At 47.0% G+C, this 26,773-nt stretch overlaps 1 protein-coding gene across 1 annotated transcript in view; it reads left to right on the top strand.

Annotated features, from left to right (window-relative positions):
- Positions 1-26,773, top strand: part of LOC135513380 (disintegrin and metalloproteinase domain-containing protein 12-like) — a 280,995-nt gene that overhangs the window by 172,150 nt on the left and 82,072 nt on the right. Inside the window, exons 10-11 of the mRNA XM_064936305.1 lie at positions 3,728-3,812; positions 17,544-17,692. Of these exons, the coding sequence (XP_064792377.1) occupies positions 3,728-3,812; positions 17,544-17,692 (234 nt within the window). The remainder of the gene's footprint in view (positions 1-3,727; positions 3,813-17,543; positions 17,693-26,773) is intronic.

The raw sequence follows: 26,773 nt of genomic DNA, 5'->3' as shown, positions 1-26,773 counted from the left end.
ATTACACTACTACTAAACTACTACTATACTACTACTACACTACTACTATACTGCTACTATACTACTACTATACTAATACAGCTGCACTACTACTATACTACTACTATTATACCACTGCACTACTACTACACTACTACACTACTACTATAGTACTACACTACTACTACATTACTACTATACTTCTGCTACACTACTACTATACTACTACACTATACTACTACACTACTACTATACTACTAATATTATACCACCACACTACTACTATACTACTACTACACTACTATCATACTACTACTACTACACTACTACTATACTACTACTACACTACTACTATACTACTACTATACTAATACAGCTGCACTACTACTATACTACTACTATACCACTACTCTTATACCACTATACTACTACTATACTACTACTATTATACCACTACACTACTACTATACTACTACTACACTACTATCATACTCCTACTACTACACTACTACTAAACTACTACTATACTACTACTACACTACTACTATACTACTACTATACTACTACTATACTAATACAGCTGCACTACTACTATACTACTACTATACCACTACTCTTATACCACTATACTACTACTATACTACTACTATTATACCACTACACTACTACTATACTACTACTACACTACTATCATACTACTACTACTACACTACTACTAAACTACTACTATACTGCTACTACACTACTACTATACTACTGCTATACTAACACAGCTGTACCGCTACTATACTACTACTACACTACTACTATACTAGTACAGCTGTACTACTACTATACTACTACTATTATACCACTACACTACTACTATACTACTACTCCTAATATTATACCACTACACTACTACTATACTACTACTCCTACTATTATACCACTACACTACTACTATACTACTACTATTATACCACTGCACAACTACTACACTACTACTATATTACTACTATTATACCACTACACTACTACTACACTACTACTATACTACTAATATACTCCTACTATTATACCACTACACTACTACTATACTACTACTGCACTACTACTATACTACTACTACACTAGTACTATACTACTACTGCTATACTAATCCAGCTGTACTACTACTATACTACTACTATTATACCACTACACTACTACTATACTAATACCAATGTACTACTGCTATACTACTACTGTACTGCTACTCTACCTCTAATGTATTACTGTACGACTACTCTACTACAACTTTACTACTACTGTACTACTGCACTACTGTACTACTACAGTACTACTAATGTACTGCTATACTACTACTGTACTAATGTACTACTACTGTACTATTACTGTACTACTATTATGCTACTATACTATTACTATTTTAATACTATACTACTACTACTACTACTACTGTACTACTGTACTAGTCAACCTCACATCCAGAGAGGGTTACTGTACATGTTAGTTATTGCTCTCTCCTGCTTCTGTTGTTCTAGTGGTGTTCTACTGGTGTTCTAGTGTTGTTCTAGTGTTGTTCTATTGGTGTTCTCGTGTTGTTCTAGTGGTGTTCTACTGGTGCTCTAGTGTTGTTCTAGTGTTGTTCTACTGGTGTTCTAGTGGTGTTCTAGTGTTGTTTTAGTGCTGTTCTACTGGTGTTCTAGTGGTGTTCTAGTGTTGTTCTAGTGCTGTTCTACTGGTGTTCTAGTTTTGTTCTAGTGTTGCTCTACTGGTGTTCAAGTGTTGTTCTAGTTCTGTTCTACTGGTGTTTTCGTGTTGTTCTAGTGTTGTTCTACTGGTGTTCTAGTGTTGTTCCACTGGTGTTCTACTGGTGTTCTAGTGTTGTTCTAGTGTTGTTCTATTGGTGTTCTATTGGTTTTCTAGTGGTGTTCTAGTGGTGTTCTAGTGCTGTTCTAGTGGTGTTGTTCTAGTGTTGTTCTAGTGTTGTTCTAGTGTTGTTCTAGTGTTGTTCTACTGGTGTTCTAGTGTTGTTCTAGTGTTGTTCTAGTGTTGTTCTACTGGTCTTCAAGTGTTGTTCTACTGTTTGTCTCCACAGCAGGTTGTTCTACTGGTATTCTACTGGTGTTGTTTGTCTCCACAGCAGGGTTTTAAACTGGTGTTCTATTCGTGTTGTTTGTCTCCACAGCAGGGTGTTCTACTGGTGTTCTACTGGTGTTGTTTGTCTCCACAACAGGGTTTTCTACTGGTGTTCTACTGGTGTTGTTTGTCTCCACAGTGGGATGTTCTACTGGTGTTGTTTGTCTCCACAGCAGGGTGTTCTACTGGTGTTCTACTGGTGTTGTTTGTCTCCACAGCAGGGTGTTCTACTGGTGTTTACTGGTGTTGTTTGTCTCCACAGTGGGGTGTTCTACTTGTGTTCTACTGGTGTTGTTTGTCTCCACAGCAGGGTGTTCTACTCGTGTTCTACTGGTGTTGTTTGTCTCCACAGCAGGGTGTTCTACTGGTGTTGTTTGTCTCCACAGCAGGGTGTTCTACTCGTGTTCTACTGATGTTGTTTGTCTCCACAGCAGGGTGTTCTACTGGTGTTCTACTGGTGTTGTTTGTCTCCACAGTGGGGTGTTCTACTTGTGTTCTACTGGTGTTGTTTGTCTCCACAGCAGGGTGTTCTACTCGTGTTCTACTGGTGTTGTTTGTCTCCACAGCAGGGTGTTCTACTGGTGTTGTTTGTCTCCACAGTGGGGTGTTCTACTGGTGTTGTTTGTCTCCACAGCAGGGTGTTCTACTGGTGTTGTTTGTCTCCACAGCAGGGTGTTCTACTCGTGTTCTACTGGTGTTGTTTGTCTCCACAGCAGGGTGTTCTACTGGTGTTGTTTGTCTCCACAGCAGGGTGTTCTACTGGTGTTGTTTGTCTCCACAGTGGGGTGTTCTACTGGTGTTGTTTGTCTCCACAGTGGGGTGTTCTACTTGTGTTCTACTGGTGTTGTTTGTCTCCACAGCAGGGTGTTCTACTCGTGTTCTACTGGTGTTGTTTGTCTCCAAAGCAGGGTGTTCTACTGGTGTTCTACTGGTGTTGTTTGTCTCCACAGCAGGGTGTTCTACTGGTGTTGTTTGTCTCCACAGTGGGGTGTTCTACTCGTGTTCTACTGGTGTTGTTTGTCTCCACAGCAGGGTGTTCTACTGGTGTTGTTTGTCTCCACAGCAGGGTGTTCTACTGGTGTTCTACTGGTGTTGTTTGTCTCCACTGCAGGGTGTTCTACTGGTGTTCTACTGGTGTTTGTCTCCACAGCAGGGTGTTCTACTCGTGTTCTACTGGTGTTGTTTGTCTCCACAGCAGGGTGTTCTACTGGTGTTCTACTGGTGTTGTTTGTCTCCACAGCAGGGTGTTCTACTGGTGTTGTTTGTCTCCACTGCAGGGTGTTCTACTCGTGTTCTACTGGTGTTGTTTGTCTCCACTGCAGGGTGTTCTACTCGTGTTCTACTGGTGTTGTTTGTCTCCACTGCAGGGTGTTCTACTGGTGTTGTTTGTCTCCACAGCAGGGTGTTCTACTGGTGTTGTTTGTCTCCACTGCAGGGTGTTCTACTGGTGTTGTTTGTCTCCACAGCAGGGTGTTCTACTGGTGTTGTTTGTCTCCACAGCAGGGTATTCTACTGGTGTTGTTTGTCTCCACAGCAGGGTGTTCTACTCGTGTTCTACTGGTGTTGTTTGTCTCCACTGCAGGGTGTTCTACTCGTGTTCTACTGGTGTTGTTTGTCTCCACAGTGGGGTGTTCTTCCAGGGTACCACCATCGGCATGGCACCCATCATGAGCATGTGTACAGCAGAGCAGTCTGGGGGCATCGTCATGGTGAGAGGCTCAGTTCCTTTTCTGGCTGACTGACTCAGCTGTTTTACAAAGTGTGTGTGTGCGTGTGTATGTGTCTTTGTGTCTGTGTAAGTTTTTGTGTGTGTGTGTGCTTCCGTGTGTGTGCTTCCGTGTGTGTGCTTCCGTGTGTGTGTGTCAAGAAACGACAGCGTCTGAGGGTATTGAACCCTTTATGTGAATGACCAGATCCACTTGACTGTTCTGTGCTCTTTGACACACACAGTTTAACTATGTAGGAAACCCTGCTGAAACTCCCTCCCTTCCTCTCCTCTCCTCTCCTCTCCTCTCCTCTCCTCTCCTCTCCTCTCCTCTCCTCTCCTCTCCTCTCCTCTCCTCTCCTCTCCTCTCTCTCTTCTTCTCCACCTCCCTCATTGTTGGATTCTTGGCCCCCTCTCTCCCTCCCTCTCTTCTTATCCACCTCCCTCATTGTTGGATTCTTGGCTCCCTCTCTCCCTCCCTCTCTTCTTTTCCACCTCCCTCAGATTCTTGGCTCCCTCTCTCCCTCCCTCTCTTCTTATCCACCTCCCTCATTGTTGGATTCTTGGCCCCCTCTCTCCCTCCCTCTCTTCTTCTCCACCTCCCTCAGATTCTTGGCTCCCTCACTCTCTTCTTCTCCACCTCCCTCATTGTTGGATTCTTGGCTCCCTCACTCTCTTCTTCTCCACCTCCCTCATTGTTGGATTCTTGGCTCCCTCTTACATCAGGATAACACACTTTAAAGGGCCTGTTCAACGCCGGCCACGTCAACGTCAACACACTTTAATGAGCCCTGTTCAACGCCGGCCACGTCAACTCCAGTGGTTGTGTCATGACACACCGTCTTGTCCTAATAAATCAGGAGAAGTATGGATTTACACGAGTCGAGACCTTTTCGTGTTTCAATGAGGCACAACAAACGTGGCAACGTCACTGACCGTGAAACGCTGTCAAGGCCTTTAACCAACAATACAGTTTGAAGAAAAATGAGAGTGAGGAAAATATTTACTAAATAAACTAAAGTGAAATAAATAAAAATTAGCAATAAAAGAACAACAACGAGGCTTTATACAGGGTGTTACGGTACAGAGTCAATGTGGAGGCTTTATACAGGAGGTACCGGTACAGAGTCAATGTGGAGGCTATATACAGGGTATTACGGTACAGAGTCAATGTGGAGGCTATATACAGGGGGTACCGGTACAGAGTCAATGTGGAGGCTTTATACAGGAGGTACCGGTACAGAGTCAATGTGGAGGCTATATACAGGGGGTACCAGTACAGAGTCAATGTGGAGGCTATATACAGGGGGTACCGGTACAGAGTCAATGTGGAGGCTATATACAGGGTGTTACGGTACAGAGTCAATGTGGAGGCTATATACAGGAGGTACCGGTACAGAGTCAATGTGGAGGCTATATACAGGGTGTTACGGTACAGAGTCAATGTGGAGGCTATATACAGGAGGTACCGGTACAGAGTCAATGTGGAGGCTATATACAGGGTGTTACGGTACAGAGTCAATGTGGAGGCTTTATACAGGAGGTACCGGTACAGAGTCAATGTGGAGGCTATATACAGGGTGTTACGGTACAGAGTCAATGTGGAGGCTATATACAGGAGGTACCGGTACAGAGTCAATGTGGAGGCTATATACAGGGTGTTACGGTACAGAGTCAATGTGGAGGCTATATACAGGGGGTACCGGTACAGAGTCAATGTGGAGGCTATATACAGGGGGTACCGGTACAGAGTCAATGTGGAGGCTATATACAGGGTGTTACGGTACAGAGTCAATGTGGAGGCTATATACAGGGGGTACCGGTACAGAGTCAATGTGGAGGCTATATACAGGGGGTACTGGTACAGAGTCAATGTGGAGGCTATATACAGGGGGTACCGGTACAGAGTCAATGTGGAGGCTATATACAGGGGGTACCGGTACAGAGTCAATGTGGAGACTATATACAGGGGGTACCGGTACAGAGTCAATGTGGAGGCTATATACAGGGGGTACCGGTACAGAGTCAATGTGGAGGCTATATACAGGGGGTACCGGTACAGAGTCAATGTGGAGGCTATATACAGGGGGTACCGGTACAGAGTCAATGTGGAGGCTATATACAGGGGGTACTGGTACAGAGTCAATGTGGAGGCTATATACAGGGGGTACCGGTACAGAGTCAATGTGGAGGCTATATACAGGGGGTACCGGTACAGAGTCAATGTGGAGGCTATATACAGGGGGTACCGGTACAGAGTCAATGTGGAGGCTATATACAGGGGGTACCAGTACAGAGTCAATGTGGAGGCTATATACAGGGGGTACTGGTACAGAGTCAATGTGGAGGCTATATACAGGGGGTACCGGTACAGAGTCAATGTGGAGGCTATATACAGGGGGGTACTAGTACAGAGTCAATGTGGAGGCTATATACAGGGGGTACCGGTACAGAGTCAATGTGGAGGCTATATACAGGGGGTACTGGTACTGAGTCAATGTGGAGGCTATATACAGGGGGTACCGGTACAGAGTCAATGTGGAGGCTATATACAGGGGGTACCGGTACAGAGTCAATGTGGAGGCTATATACAGGGGGTACTGGTACAGAGTCAATGTGGAGGCTATATACAGGGGGTACTGGTACAGAGTCAATGTGGAGGCTATATACAGGGGGTACTGGTACAGAGTCAATGTGGAGGCTATATACAGGGGGTACCGGTACAGAGTCAATGTGGAGGCTATATACAGGGGGTACCTGTACAGAGTCAATGTGGAGGCTATATACAGGGGGTACTGGTACAGAGTCAATATGGAGGCTATATACAGGGGGTACTGGTACTGAGTCAATGTGGAGGCTATATACAGGGGGTACTGGTACAGAGTCAATGTGGAGGCTATATACAGGGGGTACCGGTACAGAGTCAATGTGGAGGTTATATACAGGGCGTACCGGTACAGAGTCAATGTGGAGGCTATATACAGGGGGTACTGGTACAGAGTCAATGTGGAGGCTATATACAGGGGGTACCGGTACAGAGTCAATGTGGAGGCTATATACAGGGGGTACTGGTACTGAGTCAATGTGGAGGCTATATACAGGGGGTACTGGTACTGAGTCAATGTGGAGGCTATATACAGGGGGTACTGGTACAGAGTCAATGTGGAGGCTATATACAGGGTATTACGGTACAGAGTCAATGTGGAGACTATATACAGGGGGGTACTGGTACAGAGTCAATGTGGAGGCTATATACAGGGGGTACTGGTACTGAGTCAATGTGGAGGCTATATACAGGGGGTACTGGTACTGAGTCAATGTGGAGGCTATATACAGGGGGTACTGGTACAGAGTCAATGTGGAGGCTATATACAGGGGGTACCGGTACAGAGTCAATGTGGAGGCTATATACAGGGGGTACTGGTACTGAGTCAATGTGGAGGCTATATACAGGGGGTACTGGTACTGAGTCAATGTGGAGGCTATATACAGGGGGTACTGGTACAGAGTCAATGTGGAGGCTATATACAGGGGGTACTGGTACAGAGTCAATGTGGAGGCTATATACAGGGGGTACTGGTACAGAGTCAATGTGGAGGCTATATACAGTGGGTACTGGTACAGAGTCAATGTGGAGGCTATATACAGGGGGTACTGGTACAGAGTCAATGTGGAGGCTATATACAGGGGGTACTGGTACAGAGTCAATGTGGAGGCTATATACAGGGGGTACTGGTACAGAGTCAATGTGGAGGCTATATACAGGGGTACCGGTACAGAGTCTATGTGGAGGCTATATACAGGGGGTACTGGTACAGAGTCAATGTGGAGGCTATATACAGGGGGTACTGGTACAGAGTCAATGTGGAGGCTATATACAGGGGGTACTGGTACAGAGTCAATGTGGAGGCTATATACAGGGGGTACTGGTACAGAGTCAATGTGGAGGCTATATACAGGGGGTACTGGTACAGAGTCAATGTGGAGGCTATATACAGGGGGTACCGGTACAGAGTCTATGTGGAGGCTATATACAGGGGGTACTGGTACAGAGTCAATGTGGAGGCTATATACAGGGGGTACTGGTACAGAGTCAATGTGGAGGCTATATACAGGGGGTACCGGTACAGAGTCAATGTGGAGGCTATATACAGGGGGTACTGGTACAGAGTCAATGTGGAGGCTATATACAGGGGGTACTGGTACAGAGTCAATGTGGAGGCTATATACAGGGGGTACTGGTACTGAGTCAATGTGGAGGCTATATACAGGGTGTTACGGTACAGAGTCAATGTGGAGGCTATATACAGGGTGTTACGGTACAGAGTCAATGTGGAGGCTATATACAGGGGATACCGGTACAGAGTCAATGTGGAGGCTATATACAGGGTGTTACGGTACAGAGTCAATGTGGAAGCTATATACAGGGGATACCGGTACAGAGTCAATGTGGAGGCTATATACAGGGGGTACAGGTACAGAGTCAAGGTGGAGGCTATATACAGGGTGTTACGGTACAGAGTCAATGTGGAGGCTATATACAGGGGATACCGGTACAGAGTCAATGTGGAGGCTATATACAGGGTGTTACGGTACAGAGTCAATGTGGAAGCTATATACAGGGTGTTACGGTACAGAGTCAATGTGGAGGCTATATACAGGGTGTTACGGTACAGAGTCAATGTGGAGGCTATATACAGGGTGTTACGGTACAGAGTCAATGTGGAGGCTATATACAGGGGATACCGGTACAGAGTCAATGTGGAGGCTATATACAGGGTGTTACGGTACAGAGTCAATGTGGAAGCTATATACAGGGGATACCGGTACAGAGTCAATGTGGAGGCTATATACAGGGGGTACAGGTACAGAGTCAATGTGGAGGCTATATACAGGGTGTTACGGTACAGAGTCAATGTGGAGGCTATATACAGGGGATACCGGTACAGAGTCAATGTGGAGGCTATATACAGGGTTTTACGGTACAGAGTCAATGTGGAAGCTATATACAGGGGATACCGGTACAGAGTCAATGTGGAGGCTATATACAGGGGGTACAGGTACAGAGTCAATGTGGAGGCTATATACAGGGTGTTACGGTACAGAGTCAATGTGGAGGCTATATACAGGGGATACCGGTACAGAGTCAATGTGGAGGCTATATACAGGGGATACCGGTACAGAGTCAATGTGGAGGCTATATACAGGGTGTTACGGTACAGAGTCAATGTGGAGGCTATATACAGGGTGTTACGGTACAGAGTCAATGTGGAGGCTATATACAGGGGATACCGGTACAGAGTCAATGTGGAGGCTATATACAGGGGGTACTGGTACAGAGTCAATGTGGAGGCCATATACAGGGTGTTATGGTACAGAGTCAATGTGGAGGCTATATACAGGGGGTACCGGTACAGAGTCAATGTGGAGGCTATATACAGGGGGTACAGGTACAGAGTCAATGTGGAGGCTATATACAGGGTGTTACGGTACAGAGTCAATGTGGAGGCTATATACAGGGGATACCGGTACAAAGTCAATGTGGAGGCTATATACAGGTGGTACCGGTACAGAGTCAATGTGGAGGCTATATACAGGGGGTACTGGTACTGAGTCAATGTGGAGGCTATATACAGGGTGTTACGGTACAGAGTCAATGTGGAGGCTATATACAGGGTGTTACGGTACAGAGTCAATGTGGAGGCTATATACAGGGGATACCGGTACAGAGTCAATGTGGAGGCTATATACAGGGTGTTACGGTACAGAGTCAATGTGGAAGCTATATACAGGGGATACCGGTACAGAGTCAATGTGGAGGCTATATACAGGGGGTACAGGTACAGAGTCAAGGTGGAGGCTATATACAGGGTGTTACGGTACAGAGTCAATGTGGAGGCTATATACAGGGGATACCGGTACAGAGTCAATGTGGAGGCTATATACAGGGTGTTACGGTACAGAGTCAATGTGGAAGCTATATACAGGGTGTTACGGTACAGAGTCAATGTGGAGGCTATATACAGGGTGTTACGGTACAGAGTCAATGTGGAGGCTATATACAGGGGGAACTGGTACAGAGTCAATGTGGAGGCTATGTACAGGGGGTACTGGTACAGAGTCAATGTGGAGGCTATATACAGGGGGTACCGGTACAGAGTTAATGTGGAGGCTATATACAGGGGGTACTGGTACAGAGTCAATGTGGAGGCTATATACAGGGGGTACTGGTACAGAGTCAACGTGGAGGCTATATACAGGGGGTACCAGTACAGAGTCAATGTGGAGGCTATATACAGGGGATACCGGTACAGAGTCAATGTGGAGGCTATATACAGGGTGTTACGGTACAGAGTCAATGTGGAGGCTATATACAGGGGGTACCGGTACAGAGTCAATGTGGAGGCTATATACAGGGGGTACTGGTACAGAGTCAATGTGGAGGCTATATACAGGGGGTACCGGTACAGAGTCAATGTGGAGGCTATATACAGGGGGTACCGGTACAGAGTCAATGTGGAGACTATATACAGGGGGTACCGGTACAGAGTCAATGTGGAGGCTATATACAGGGGGTACCGGTACAGAGTCAATGTGGAGGCTATATACAGGGGGTACCGGTACAGAGTCAATGTGGAGGCTATATACAGGGGGTACCGGTACAGAGTCAATGTGGAGGCTATATACAGGGGTACTGGTACAGAGTCAATGTGGAGGCTATATACAGGGGGTACCGGTACAGAGTCAATGTGGAGGCTATATACAGGGGGTACCGGTACAGAGTCAATGTGGAGGCTATATACAGGGGGTACCGGTACAGAGTCAATGTGGAGGCTATATACAGGGGGTACCAGTACAGAGTCAATGTGGAGGCTATATACAGGGGGTACTGGTACAGAGTCAATGTGGAGGCTATATACAGGGGGTACCGGTACAGAGTCAATGTGGAGGCTATATACAGGGGGTACTGGTACAGAGTCAATGTGGAGGCTATATACAGGGGGTACCGGTACAGAGTCAATGTGGAGGCTATATACAGGGGGTACTGGTACTGAGTCAATGTGGAGGCTATATACAGGGGGTACCGGTACAGAGTCAATGTGGAGGCTATATACAGGGGGTACCGGTACAGAGTCAATGTGGAGGCTATATACAGGGGGTACTGGTACAGAGTCAATGTGGAGGCTATATACAGGGGGTACTGGTACAGAGTCAATGTGGAGGCTATATACAGGGGGTACTGGTACAGAGTCAATGTGGAGGTTATATACAGGGGGTACCGGTACAGAGTCAATGTGGAGGCTATATACAGGGGGTACCTGTACAGAGTCAATGTGGAGGCTATATACAGGGGGTACTGGTACAGAGTCAATATGGAGGCTATATACAGGGGGTACTGGTACTGAGTCAATGTGGAGGCTATATACAGGGGGTACTGGTACAGAGTCAATGTGGAGGCTATATACAGGGGGTACCGGTACAGAGTCAATGTGGAGGTTATATACAGGGCGTACCGGTACAGAGTCAATGTGGAGGCTATATACAGGGGGTACTGGTACAGAGTCAATGTGGAGGCTATATACAGGGGGTACCGGTACAGAGTCAATGTGGAGGCTATATACAGGGGGTACTGGTACTGAGTCAATGTGGAGGCTATATACAGGGGGTACTGGTACTGAGTCAATGTGGAGGCTATATACAGGGGGTACTGGTACAGAGTCAATGTGGAGGCTATATACAGGGTATTACGGTACAGAGTCAATGTGGAGACTATATACAGGGGGGTACTGGTACAGAGTCAATGTGGAGGCTATATACAGGGGGTACTGGTACTGAGTCAATGTGGAGGCTATATACAGGGGGTACTGGTACTGAGTCAATGTGGAGGCTATATACAGGGGGTACTGGTACAGAGTCAATGTGGAGGCTATATACAGGGGGTACCGGTACAGAGTCAATGTGGAGGCTATATACAGGGGGTACTGGTACTGAGTCAATGTGGAGGCTATATACAGGGGGTACTGGTACTGAGTCAATGTGGAGGCTATATACAGGGGGTACTGGTACAGAGTCAATGTGGAGGCTATATACAGGGGGTACTGGTACAGAGTCAATGTGGAGGCTATATACAGGGGGTACTGGTACAGAGTCAATGTGGAGGCTATATACAGGGGGTACTGGTACAGAGTCAATGTGGAGGCTATATACAGTGGGTACTGGTACAGAGTCAATGTGGAGGCTATATACAGGGGGTACTGGTACAGAGTCAATGTGGAGGCTATATACAGGGGGTACTGGTACAGAGTCAATGTGGAGGCTATATACAGGGGGTACTGGTACAGAGTCAATGTGGAGGCTATATACAGGGGTACCGGTACAGAGTCTATGTGGAGGCTATATACAGGGGGTACTGGTACAGAGTCAATGTGGAGGCTATATACAGGGGGTACTGGTACAGAGTCAATGTGGAGGCTATATACAGGGGGTACTGGTACAGAGTCAATGTGGAGGCTATATACAGGGGGTACTGGTACAGAGTCAATGTGGAGGCTATATACAGGGGGTACTGGTACAGAGTCAATGTGGAGGCTATATACAGGGGGTACCGGTACAGAGTCTATGTGGAGGCTATATACAGGGGGTACTGGTACAGAGTCAATGTGGAGGCTATATACAGGGGGTACTGGTACAGAGTCAATGTGGAGGCTATATACAGGGGGTACCGGTACAGAGTCAATGTGGAGGCTATATACAGGGGGTACTGGTACAGAGTCAATGTGGAGGCTATATACAGGGGGTACTGGTACAGAGTCAATGTGGAGGCTATATACAGGGGGTACCGGTACAGAGTCAATGTGGAGGCTATATACAGGTGGTACCGGTACAGAGTCAATGTGGAGGCTATATACAGGGGGTACCGGTACAGAGTCAATGTGGAGGCTATATACAGGTGGTACCAGTACAGAGTCAATGTGGAGGCTTTATACAGGGGTACCGGAACAGAGTCAATGTGGAGGCTATATACAGGGGGTACCGGTACAGAGTCAATGTGGAGGCTATATACAGGTGGTACCGGTACAGAGTCAATGTGGAGGCTATATACAGGGGGTACTGGTACTGAGTCAATGTGGAGGCTATATACAGGGTGTTACGGTACAGAGTCAATGTGGAGGCTATATACAGGGTGTTACGGTACAGAGTCAATGTGGAGGCTATATACAGGGGATACCGGTACAGAGTCAATGTGGAGGCTATATACAGGGTGTTACGGTACAGAGTCAATGTGGAAGCTATATACAGGGGATACCGGTACAGAGTCAATGTGGAGGCTATATACAGGGGGTACAGGTACAGAGTCAAGGTGGAGGCTATATACAGGGTGTTACGGTACAGAGTCAATGTGGAGGCTATATACAGGGGATACCGGTACAGAGTCAATGTGGAGGCTATATACAGGGTGTTACGGTACAGAGTCAATGTGGAAGCTATATACAGGGTGTTACGGTACAGAGTCAATGTGGAGGCTATATACAGGGTGTTACGGTACAGAGTCAATGTGGAGGCTATATACAGGGTGTTACGGTACAGAGTCAATGTGGAGGCTATATACAGGGGATACCGGTACAGAGTCAATGTGGAGGCTATATACAGGGTGTTACGGTACAGAGTCAATGTGGAAGCTATATACAGGGGATACCGGTACAGAGTCAATGTGGAGGCTATATACAGGGGGTACAGGTACAGAGTCAATGTGGAGGCTATATACAGGGTGTTACGGTACAGAGTCAATGTGGAGGCTATATACAGGGGATACCGGTACAGAGTCAATGTGGAGGCTATATACAGGGTGTTACGGTACAGAGTCAATGTGGAAGCTATATACAGGGGATACCGGTACAGAGTCAATGTGGAGGCTATATACAGGGGGTACAGGTACAGAGTCAATGTGGAGGCTATATACAGGGTGTTACGGTACAGAGTCAATGTGGAGGCTATATACAGGGGATACCGGTACAGAGTCAATGTGGAGGCTATATACAGGGGATACCGGTACAGAGTCAATGTGGAGGCTATATACAGGGTGTTACGGTACAGAGTCAATGTGGAGGCTATATACAGGGTGTTACGGTACAGAGTCAATGTGGAGGCTATATACAGGGGATACCGGTACAGAGTCAATGTGGAGGCTATATACAGGGGGTACTGGTACAGAGTCAATGTGGAGGCCATATACAGGGTGTTATGGTACAGAGTCAATGTGGAGGCTATATACAGGGGGTACCGGTACAGAGTCAATGTGGAGGCTATATACAGGGGGTACAGGTACAGAGTCAATGTGGAGGCTATATACAGGGTGTTACGGTACAGAGTCAATGTGGAGGCTATATACAGGGGATACCGGTACAAAGTCAATGTGGAGGCTATATACAGGGGGTACAGGTACAGAGTCAATGTGGAGGCTATATACAGGGTGTTACGGTACAGAGTCAATGTGGAGGCTATATACAGGGGATACCGGTACAGAGTCAGCGTGGAGACTATATACAGGGGGTACCGGTACAGAGTCAATGTGGAGGCTATATACAGGGGGTACTGGTACAGAGTCAATGTGGAGGCTATATACAGGGGGTACCGGTACAGAGTCAATGTGGAGGCTATATACAGGGGGAACTGGTACAGAGTCAATGTGGAGGCTATGTACAGGGGGTACTGGTACAGAGTCAATGTGGAGGCTATATACAGGGGGTACCGGTACAGAGTTAATGTGGAGGCTATATACAGGGGGTACTGGTACAGAGTCAATGTGGAGGCTATATACAGGGGGTACTGGTACAGAGTCAACGTGGAGGCTATATACAGGGGGTACCAGTACAGAGTCAATGTGGAGGCTATATACAGGGGATACCGGTACAGAGTCAGCGTGGAGACTATATACAGGGGGTACCGGTACAGAGTCAATGTGGAGGCTATATACAGGGGGTACTGGTACAGAGTCAATGTGGAGGCTATATACAGGGGGTACCGGTACAGAATCAATGTGGAGGCTATATACAGGGGGTACCGGTACAGAGTCAATGTGGAGGCTATATACAGGGGGTACCGGTACAGAGTCAATGTGGAGGCTATATACAGGGGGTACCGGTACAGAGTCAATGTGGAGGCTTTATACAGGGGGTACCGGTACAGAGTCAATGTGGAGGCTATTTACAGGGGGTACCGGTACAGAGTCAATGTGGAGGCTATATACAGGGGGTACCGGTACAGAGTCAATGTGGAGGCTATATACAGGGGGTACTGGTACAGAGTCAATGTGGAGGCTATATACAGGGGGTACCGGCACAGAGTCAATGTGGAGGCTATATACAGGGGGTACCGGTACAGAGTCAATGTGGAGGCTATATACAGGGGGTACCGGTACAGAGTCAATGTGGAGGCTATATACAGGGGGTACCGGTACAGAGTCAATGTGGAGGCTATATACAGGGGGTACCGGTACAGAGTCAATGTGGAGGCTATATACAGGGGGTACCGGTATAGAGTCAATGTGGAGGCTATATACAGGGGGTACTGGTACAGAGTCAATGTGGAGGCTATATACAGGGGGTACTGGTACAGAGTCAATGTGGAGGCTATATACAGGGGGAACTGGTACAGAGTCAATGTGGAGGCTATATACAGGGGGTACTGGTACAGAGTCAATGTGGAGGCTATATACAGGGGGTACTGGTACAGAGTCAATGTGGAGGCTATATACAGGGGGTACTGGTACTGAGTCAATGTGGAGGCTATATACAGGGGGGTACTGGTACAGAGTCAATGTGGAGGCTATATACAGGGGGTACCGGTACAGAGTCAATGTGGAGACTATATACAGGGGGTACCGGTACAGAGTCAATGTGGAGGCTATATACAGGGGGTACTGGTACAGAGTCAATGTGGAGGCTATATACAGGGGGTACCGGTACAGAGTCAATGTGGAGGCTATATACAGGGGGTACCGGTACAGAGTCAATGTGGAGGCTATATACAGGGGGTACTGGTACAGAGTCAATGTGGAGGCTATATACAGGGGGTACTGGTACAGAGTCAATGTGGAGGCTATATACAGGGGGTACTGGTACAGAGTCAATGTGGAGGCTATATACAGGGGTACTGGTACAGAGTCAATGTGGAGGTTCTGAATTACAGCTGGACTCCTATTGGCTCTATATTACAGCTGGAATCCTATTGGCTCTATATTACAGCTGGAATCCTATTGGCTCTATATTACAGCTGGAATCCTATTGGCTCTATATTACAGCTGGAATCCTATTGGCTCTATATTACAGCTGGAATCCTATTGGCTCTGAATTACAGCTGGAATCCTATGGGCTCTATATTACAGCTGGAATCCTATTGGCTCTGGATTACAGCTGGAATCCTATTGGCTCCATATTACAGCTAGACTCCTATTGGTTCTGAACTACAGCTGGAATCCTATTGGTTCCATATTACAGCGGGAATCCTATTGGTTCTGAACTACAGCTGGAATCCTATTGGCTCCATATTACAGCGGGAATCCTATTGGTTCTGAACTACAGCTGGAATCCTATTGGCTCCATATTACAGCGGGAATCCTATTGGTTCTGAACTACAGCTGGAATCCTATTGGCTCCATATTACAGCGGGAATCCTATTGGTTCTGAACTACATCTGGAATCCTATTGGTTCCATATTACAGCGGGTATCCTATTGGTTCTGAACTACAGCTGGAATCCTATTGGTTCCATATTACAGCGGGAATCCTATTGGTTCTGAACTACAGCTGTAATCCTATTGGTTCCATATTACAGCTGGAATCCTATTGGTTCCTAACTACAGCTTGAATCCTATTGGCTCCATATAATAACAGCTGGAATCCTATTGGTTCTGAACTACAGCTGGATCCTAGTGTGTTGCAGAGCTCGTGCCCAGCGACAGCAGCGTGTGACAGCGTCCAGTCTGCTGTTTCTTTCCGTCCCCTGTGTTCTGTTGTGGACCACAGAGTGGAGGAGAATAAATGACCTGGAAAAGCATCTGCTTCACCCAACTCGATTATTTATCACCTCTTGACTTTTTCTAAAGTAACTAAGTCTTGCGTGAAAGATTTTCAGCCCTTTTATATCTCAAATTACAACAGGAAAACAATTCAGGTAAAAACGTACATTTGCCTCAGTAAATTTTCGCTCGACAGAATTTGATTACGCAAGCCTATTTTGAGATTTATTTGAATTTAATTGAATTATATATATATTTTACATTATTATTTAGGCCTAAAAAACACAATCTCTTTATCATATACCCGTTTGTGCTGGAATGGAGATTTTGTTTGGTTGTTGACTGCTTGGTTGGTTGGTGATTGTTTGGTTGGTTCATTGGTTGGTTGATTGATTGGTTGTTGATTGCTTGGTTGGTTGGTTGTTTGGTTGGATGTTGATTGGTTGGTTGGTTGATTGGTTGGTTGATGATTGCTTCGTTGGTTGTTTGGTTTGTTGGTTGTTGATTGGTTGGTTTTTTTGGTTGGTTGGTTGGTTGGTTGGTTGTTGATTGGTTGGTTGGTTGATTGATTGATTGGTTGATTGATTGGTTGATTGATTGGTTGTTGATTGGTTGGTTGGTTGGTTGTTGATTGATTGGTTGGATGTTGATTGATTGATTGGTTGATTGATTGGTTGGTTGTTGATTGGTTGGTTGGTTGCTTGTTCTTGTCTTTCAGGATCATTCGGACAACCCCCTGGGAGCAGCGGTTACTCTGGCCCACGAACTCGGGCACAACTTTGGAATGAACCATGACACCCCAGAGCGGGGGTGTGGCTGCAGGGTGACGGTGGACCGAGGAGGTTGCATCATGACCCCCTCTACAGGGTGAGTTGGAACAGTCCAATATGGCCCCCCTCTACAGGGTGAGTTGGAACAGTCCAATATGACCCCCCCCCTCTACAGGGTAAGTTGGTACAGTCCAATATGGCCCCCCTCTACAGGGTAAGTTGGAACAGTCCAATATGGCCCCCCCCTCCACAAAAACAGTCCAATCAGTGTCTATTTGCCTGTCACTACAGTTGTAGTAGTCACAGTTGGTGACAATGGTTAAATGACAAGTCCAGACATCCTTTTTTGAAATTTTACGTTTTTGAGAAACTTCCCCCAAACAGCAAATCATTTCCTCATCCTTGTCGTGCAGTATAAACATGTGCAAAGGCTCCCAAAACATCCAAATACGTCTTGTTACTTACTGAAGGTGTAAAGATCGAGTTAAAATACCACACGTCTACCCAGTGTCACCTTCTGTCTTACTGAAGGTGTAAAGATTGAGGTAAAATACCACACGTCTACCCAGTGTCACCTTCTGTCTTACTGAAGGTGTAAAGATTGAGGTAAAATACCATACGTCTACCCAGTGTGACCTTCTGTCTTACTGAAGGTGTAAAGATTGAGGTAAAATACCACACGTCTTTCCAGTGTCACCTTCTGTCTTACTGAAGGTGTAAAGATCGAGGTAAAATACCACACGTCTACCCAGTGTCACCTTCTGTCTTACTGAAGGTGTAAAGATTGAGGTAAAATACCACACGTCTACCCAGTGTCACCTTCTGTCTTACTGAAGGTGTAAAGATTGAGGTAAAATACCACACGTCTACCCAGTGTCACCTTCTGTCTTACTGAAGGTGTAAAGATCGAGGTAAAATACCACACGTCTTTCCAGTGTCACCTTCTGTCTTACTGAAGGTGTAAAGATCGAGGTAAAATACCACACGTCTTTCCAGTGTCACCTTCTGTCTTACTGAAGGTGTAAAGATCGAGGTAAAATACCACACGTCTACCCAGTGTAACCTTCTGTCTTACTGAAGGTGTAAAGTCCTACTGACTGGAACACAAAGCCTTAGTTCTCACAGTACTCTGGGGAGTACTCCTGACTAGAATGTTCTGGCTCACGTCCCAAATGGAACCCTACACTCTATATGGTACACTACATTGGACTAGAGCACTACGCTCTAAAATATGATGGGTTGTTGGGTTGATCCTACTGCTGGGTTGTTTGGTTGATCCTACTGCTGGGTTGTTTGGTTGACGATCCTACTGGGTTGTTTGGTTGATCCTACTGGGTTGTTTGGTTGATCCTACTGCTGGGTTTTTTGGTTGACTCTACTGCTGGGTTGTTTTGTTGATCCTTCTGCTGGGTTGTTTGGTTTACTCTATTGCTGGGTATTTTGGTTGATCCTACTGCTGGGTTGTTTGGTTGATCCTACTGCTGGGTTGTTTAGTTGATCCTACTGCAGGGTTGTTTGGTTAATCCTACTGCTTGGTTGTTTTGTTGACTCTACTGCTTGGTTGTTTTGTTGACTCTACTGCTTGGTTGTTTTGTTGACTCTACTGCTGGGTTGTTTGGTTGATCCTTCTGCTGAGTTGTTTGGTTGATCCTACTGGGTTGGTTGGTTTGATCCTACTGCTGGGTTGTTTGGTTGATCCTACTGCATGGGTTGTTTGGTTGAATCTACTGCTGGGTTGTTTGCTTAATCCTACTGCTAGGTTGTTTGGTTGATCCGACTGCTGGGTTGTTTGGTTGATCCTACTACTGGGTTGCTTGGTTGACTCTACTGCTGGGTTGTTTGGTTGATCCTACTGCATGGGTTGTTTGGTTGATCCTACTGCTGGGTTGTTTGGTTGACCCAACTGGGTTGTTTGGTTGACCCAACTGGGTTGTTTGGTTGATCCTACTGCTGGGTTGTTTGGTTGATCCTACTGCTGGGTTTTTGGTTGACCCAACTGGGTTGTTTGGTTGACTCTACTGCTGGGTTGTTTGGTTGACTCTACTGCTGGGTTGTTTGGTTGACCCAACTGGGTTGTTTGGTTGATGCTACTGCTGGGTTGTTTGGTTGACTCAACTGGGTTGTTTCGTTGATCCTACTGCTGGGTTGTTTGGTTGACTCTACTGCTGGGTTGTTTGGTTAATCCTACTGCTGGGTTGTTTGGTTGATCCTACTGCTGGGTTGTTTGGTTGATCCTACTGCTGGGTTGTTTGGTTGATCCTACTGCTGGGTTGTTTGGTTGATCCTACTGCTAGGTTGTTTGGTTGACTCTACTGCTTGGTTGTTTGGTTGATCCTACTGCTGTGTTGTTTGGTTGATCCTACTGCTGGGTTGTTTGGTTGATCCTACTGCTGGGTTGTTTGGTTGACTCTATTACTGGGTTGTTTGGTTGACTCTACTGCTGGGTTGTTTGGTTGATCCTACTGCTGGGTTGTTTGGTTGATTCTACTGCTGGGTTGTTTTTGGTTGCTCTACTGCTGGGTTGTTTGGTTGATCCTACTGCTGGGTTGTTTGGTTGATCCTACTGCTGGGTTGTTTGGTTGATCCTACTGCTGGGTTGTTTGGTTGATCCTACTGCTAGGTTGTTTGGTTGACTCTACTGCTTGGTTGTTTGGTTGATCCTACTGCTGGGTTGTTTGGTTGATCCTACTGCTGTGTTGTTTGGTTGATCCTACTGCTGGGTTGTTTGGTTGATCCTACTGCTGGGTTGTTTGGTTGACTCTATTACTGGGTTGTTTGGTTGACTCTACTGCTGGGTTGTTTGGTTGATCCTACTGCTGGGTTGTTTGGTTGATTCTACTGCTGGGTTGTTTTTGGTTGCTCTACTGCTGGGTAGAGTCAAAAGTAGTGCAGTACTAGCCTATACATCCTGGTCTAAAGTAGTGCATTACTACCCTATAGACCCTGGTCTAAAGTAGTGAGACCTATAGGTCCTGGTCTAAAGTAGTGCACTACTACCCTATAGACCCTGGTCTAAAGTAGTGCATTACTACCCTATAGACCCTGGTCTAAAGTAGTGCCCTACTACCCTATAGACCCTGGTCTAAAGTAGTGAGCCCTGTAGGACCTGGTCTAAAGTAGTGCACTACTACCATATAGACCCTGGTCTAAAGTAGTGCACTACTACCCTATAAACCCTGGTCTAAAGGAGTGCACTATGAAGGGAATATGGTGCACTTTGGGACGCAGAACGAGCTGCAGCTAGCTGGGAGAGAAGAGCCTGTTTATGCTGGATACGTCCCTGTCTGTTTGACTTGGACCAGGTCCATAGAAAACAGAGGAACACTATTCCTGGTTATATAGTCATTAAACAGCACTGCAGCAAAGCTGTAAAGAAGAAGAACTGCTATGGGGGGTCTTTCAGGACAACTGCTGTCACACTGAACTGAGAGGGGGGGGGGGAAGAGAGAGAGAGAGAGAGAGAGAGAGAGAGAGAGAGAGAGAGAGAGAGAGAGAGAGAGAGAGAGAGAGAGATGAAATGGGGGAGTTTATTGACTTTATTGGCATGGGAAACATGTGTTAACATTGACAAAGCAAGTGAAATAGATAATAAACAAAAGTGACAAACATTCAAATATTAACAGTAAACATTACACTCACAAAAGTTTCGGAGGAATTTACATGTCAAATGTCAGATTATGTCTAAGTACCCACCCCCTCTCTCTCTCTCTCTCTCTCTCTCTCTCTGTCTCTCTGTCTCTCTCTCTCTCCATCTCTCTCTGTCTCTCTCTCTCTCCATCTCTCTCTCTCTCTCTCTCTCTCTCTCTCTGTCTCTCCCTCTCTCTGTCTCTCTCTCTCTCTCTGTCTCTCTCTCTCTCTCCATCTCTCTCTCTCTCTCTGTCTCTCTCTCTGTCTCTCTCTCCATCTCTCTCTGTCTCTCTCTCCATCTCTCTCTCTCTCTCTCTCTCTCTCTCTCTCTCTCTCTCTCTCTCCATCTCTCTCTGTCTCTCCCAATTCAAGGGGCTTTATTGGCATGGGAAACAAACAACAGAGAGCAAACTCCCAGCCCAAGTCAGCTACACACACACACACACACATCACCTTAAAATCAAATCACTCACACACACACAAATCACCTTAGTGCTACTCATCCCGCAGCTACAATTATTTGTTTATATCTCTGGTTGCATGTTGTTCAAGGCCGGAGATCAGCAGCAGGAGAGGAGAGGAGAGGGGAGGGGAGGGGAGGGGAAGGGAGGAGAGGAGAGGAGAGGAGTGGAGAGGAGGGGAGAGGAAGGGAGAGGAAGGGAGAGGAGAGCAGAGGGGAGGGGAGGGGAGGGGAGGAGAGGAAGGGAGAGGAGTGGGGAGGGGAGAGGAGAGGAGAAGAGAAGAGAAGAGAGGAGAGGAGAGGAGAGGAGAGGAGAGGAGAGGAGAGGAGAGGAAAAGGGAGAGGGGTGGAAAGAGGAAAGGGGAGATGAGAGGAGAGGAAAGGGAGAGGGGTGGAGAGAGGAAAGGGGAGAGGAGAGGGGAGGGGAGGGGAGAGAGGAGAGGAGAGGAAAAGGGAGAGGGGTGGAGAGAGGAAAGGGGAGAGGAGAGGGGAGGGGAGGGGAGGGGATGGGAGAGGAGAGGATTGGAGAGGAAAGGAGAGGAGAGGAAAATGGAGAGGGGAGGAGAGAGGAAATAGGAGGGGAGGGGAGGGGAGGGGAGGGGAGGGGAGGGGAGGAGCTTCATCCTAACCTACTTCATTGTCTCCTGTGGGAAATCAATGGGAAAGCCCAGCCTCTCGCTTTAATGTTAGAGTCCCAGACAGACAGACAGACAGAACGCTGGGCATCAGAGGGAACAGCAGATCATATCCCCTCATGTCATCATCCACAGCTCAGCTCTCCTGGTCTCAGATCAGTTTCTGCTGTTTAACTCTTATAGTCAGTGGAGTTCATAGGTGACCACATGAGCTGACAAGACAGATCTGGGACCAGTCTCCAGCTCAGTCCATAGGGCAGTAGACTCCAGTAGACTCCAGTAGGACAGACTACAGCTCAGTCCATAGGGCAGTAGACTCCAGTAGATTCCAGTAGGACAGACTACAGCTCAGTCCATAGAGCTGTAGATTCCAGTAGATTCCAGTAGGACAGACTACAGCTCAGTCCATAGGGCAGTAGATTCCAGTAGATTCCAGTAGGACAGACTACAGCTCAGTCCATAGAGCTGTAGATTCCAGTAGATTCCAGTAGGACAGACTACAGCTCAGTCCATAGAGCAGTAGACTCCAGTAGACTCCAGTAGGTCAGACTACAGCTCAGTCCATAGAGCAGTAGACTCCAGTAGGACAGACCACAGCTCGGTCCATAGAGCAGTAGACTCCAGTAGGACAGACTACAGCTCGGTCCATAGAGCAGTAGATTCCAGTAGGACAGACTACAGCTCAGTCCATAGAGCAGTAGATTCCAGTAGGACAGACTACAGCTCAGTCCATAGAGCAGTAGACTCCAGTAGGACAGGCTACAGCTCAGTCCATAGAGCAGGAGACTCCAGTAGACTCCAGTTGTATATGCCAGTCTATTGTCAGTTTGGTGATCTCTTAGAAGACAGGGTAGCTCGGCATGGTTCATAGAGGTCAGTGATCTGGCTCTGCGTGGTTCATAGAGGTCAGTGATCTAGCTCATCATGGTTCATAGCAGTCAGTGATCTAGCTCGGCATGGTTCATAGAGGTCTGTGATCTAGCTCGGCATCTCGCTCGGCATGGTTCATAGAGGTCAGTGATCTAGCTCATCATGGTTCATAGCAGTCAGTTATCTAGCTCATCATGGTTCATAGCAGTCAGTGATCTAGCTCTGCATGGTTCATAGAGGTCTGTGATCTAGCTCGGCATCTCGCTCGGCATGGTTCATAGAGGTCAGTGATCTAGCTCATCATGGTTCATAGCAGTCAGTTATCTAGCTCATCATGGTTCATAGCAGTCAGTGATCTAGCTCATCATGGTTCATAGCAGTCAGTGATCTAGCTCGGCATCTATTTCGGCATGGTTCATAGCAGTTGGTGATCTAGCTCATCATGGTTCATAGTGGTCAGTGATCTAGCTCGGCATCTAGTTCGGCATGGTTCATAGCAGTTGGTGATCTAGCTCGGCATCTAGCCCGGCATGGTTCATAGCAGTCAGTGATCTAGCTCGGCATCTAGCTCGGCATCTAGCTCGGCATGGATCATAGCAGTCAGTGATCTAGCTCGGCATCTAGCTCGGCATCTAGCTCGGCATGGTTCATAGCAGTCAGTGATCTAGCTCGGCATCTAGCTCGGCATGGTTCATAGCAGTCAGTGATCTAGCTCGGCATATCAGTCTGTAATGAGAGAACATGCTCTGGTCCGTTCACAGCAGCAGGGAGACAGTTTAGACCAGGGTGGTTCAGAGTCTCGACAGGACACTTTAGACCAGGGTCTTTCAGAGTCAGGACAGGACAGTTTAAACCAGGGTGATTTAGAGTCTAGAGAAGTTTTAACTCTGGAGGGGACAGGACAGTTTAGACCAGGTTGGTTTAGAGTCTAGAGAAGTTTTAACTCTGGAGGGGACAGGACAGTTTAGACCAGGGTGGTTCAGAGTCTAGAGAAGTTTTAACTCTGGAGGGGACAGGACAGTTTAGACCAGGGTGATTTAGAGTCTAGAGAAGTTTTAACTCTGGAGGGGACAGGACAGTTTAGACCAGGGTGGTTCAGAGTCTAGAGAAGTTTTAACTCTGGAGGGGACAGGACAGTTTAGACCAGGGTGATTTAGAGTCTAGAGAAGTTTTAACTCTGGAGGGGACAGGACAGTTTAGACCAGGGTGGTCCAGAGTCTAGAGAAGTTTTAACTCTGGAGGGGACAGGACAGTTTAGACCAGGGTGGTTTAGAGTCTAGAGAAGTTTTAACTCTGGAGGGGACAGGACAGTTTAGACCAGGATGGTTCAGAGTCTGGACAGGACAGTTTAAACCAGGGTGATTCAGAGCCAGATAGAACCAGGATGTAACAGGATATAACCAGGATGTAACAGGATAGAACCAGGATAGAACAGGATAGAACCAGGATGTAACAGGATAGAACCAGGATGTAACAAGATAGAACCAGGATGTAACAGGATAGAACCAGGATGTAACAGGATAGAACCAGGATGTAACAGGATAGAACAGGATGTAACAGGATAGAACCAGGATAGAACAGGATAGAACCAGGATAGAACAGGGTAGAACAGGATAGAACCAGGATCAAACAGGATAGAACCAGGACAGAACCAGGACAGAACAGGATGTACCAGGATAGAAAAGGATAGAACATGATAGAACCAGGATAGAACCAGGATTGAACAGAATAGAACAGAATAGAACAGGATAAAACCACGATAGAACAGGATGGAACAGAATAGAACAGGAAAGAACCACGATAGAACAGGATGTAACAATATGTAACACGATAGAACCAGGATAGAACCAGGACAGAACAGAATAGAACAGGATCGATCCAGGATAGAACAGGATAGAACAGGGTCGATCCAGGATAGGACAGGATAGAACAGGGTCGATCCAGGATAGGACAGGACAGAACAGAGGGCTATTTGATGAAGTGCAGGATGGAAACCAGCCCAAGTTCAGGGGTCAAGGGCTCCAGAATTGACTCTCTGTTTTAGGTGGTGGTGACGACAGTCAGTCCCAGACTCCCTCAGGAGGAGCACTTGGAAACAGTCTTTAACACAGTCTGGAGTGTGTTCCGCCTGCGGTCTACCCCAGACAACCACAGATGTACCCGTTAGTACCCAGTGACTGCAGCTCCAACCACTTTACTAGGCCTCCGGGACCGCAGCTGGTAGATGCCATTCAATTAAAGTGTATGTCTCTCGCTCTCTCTGTCTCTCTCTCTCTCTCTCTCTCTCTGTCTCTCTCTCTGTCTCTCTCTGTCTCAATTTCTCTCTCACTCTCTCCTCTCTCCTCTCACTCTCTCTCTTTCTCTCGCTCACTCTCTCCCTCTCTCTCTCTCTCTCTCTCTCTCTTTCTCTCTCACTCTCTCCTCTCTCCTCTCACTCTCTCCCTTTCTCTCTCTCACTCTCTCCCTTTCTCTCTCTCTGTCTGTCTCTCTCTCTCTCTTTGACTCTCATCAGTAACAGCTGGAAGAGATTGGAAGAGTGGAAGACTCTGTACAGACGTACAAACTGAGGCTGGTACATGTGTTCTGTTGCATGGCCTCCTAACTGTAGACGGACTGGGGATGGGTTCACGGAAAACAAACTGAGGCTGGTACATGTGTTCTGTTGCATGGCCTCCTAACTGTAGACGGACTGGGGATGGGTTCACGGAAAACAAACTGAGGCTGGTACATGTGTTCTGTTGCATGGTCTCCTAACTGTAGACGGACTGGGGATGGGTTCACGGAAAACAAACTGAGGCTGGTACATGTGTTCTGTTGCATGGTCTCCTAACTGTAGACGGACTGGGGATGGGTTCACGGAAAACAAACTGAGGCTGGTACATGTGTTCTGTTGCATGGCCTCCTAACTGTAGACGGACTGGGGATGGGTTCACGGAAAACAAACTGAGGCTGGTACATGTGTTCTGTTGCATGGCCTCCTAACTGTAGACGGACTGGGGATGGGTTCACGGAAAACAAACTGAGGCTGGTACATGTGTTCTGTTGCATGGCCTCCTACCTGTAGACGGACTGGGGATGGGTTCACGGAAAACAAACTGAGGCTGGTACATGTGTTCTGTTGCATGGCCTCCTAACTGTAGACGGACTGGGGATGGGTTCACGGAAAACAAACTGAGGCTGGTACATGTGTTCTGTTGCATGGTCTCCTAACTGTAGACGGACTGGGGATGGGTTCACGGAAAACAAACTGAGGCTGGTACATGTGTTCTGTTGCATGGCCTCCTAACTGTAGACGGACTGGGGATGGGTTCACGGAAAACAAACTGAGGCTGGTACATGTGTTCTGTTGCATGGCCTCCTACAGCTTAATGGAGCTGCTCTGGTAATAGACTGTACTGCTGGATGGCCATGTCCTGTATGTGATGGAGGGTGTGTGAGGAGAGAGAATGTGTGTGTGTGTGTGTGTGTGTGTGTGTGTGTGTGTGTGTGTGTGTGTGTGTGTGTGTGTGTGTGTGTGTGTGTGTGTGTGTGTGTGTGTGTGTGTGTGTGTGTGTGTGTGTGTGTGTGTTAGTGAGAGGCTGCATGG

The sequence above is a fragment of the Oncorhynchus masou genome, chromosome 24 (genome assembly GCF_036934945.1).
Source record: "Oncorhynchus masou masou isolate Uvic2021 chromosome 24, UVic_Omas_1.1, whole genome shotgun sequence".
Lineage (NCBI taxonomy): Eukaryota > Metazoa > Chordata > Actinopteri > Salmoniformes > Salmonidae > Oncorhynchus > Oncorhynchus masou.
Note: the sequence above shows the minus strand (reverse complement) of the source record. Positions and strands in the feature narration are given on the sequence as shown.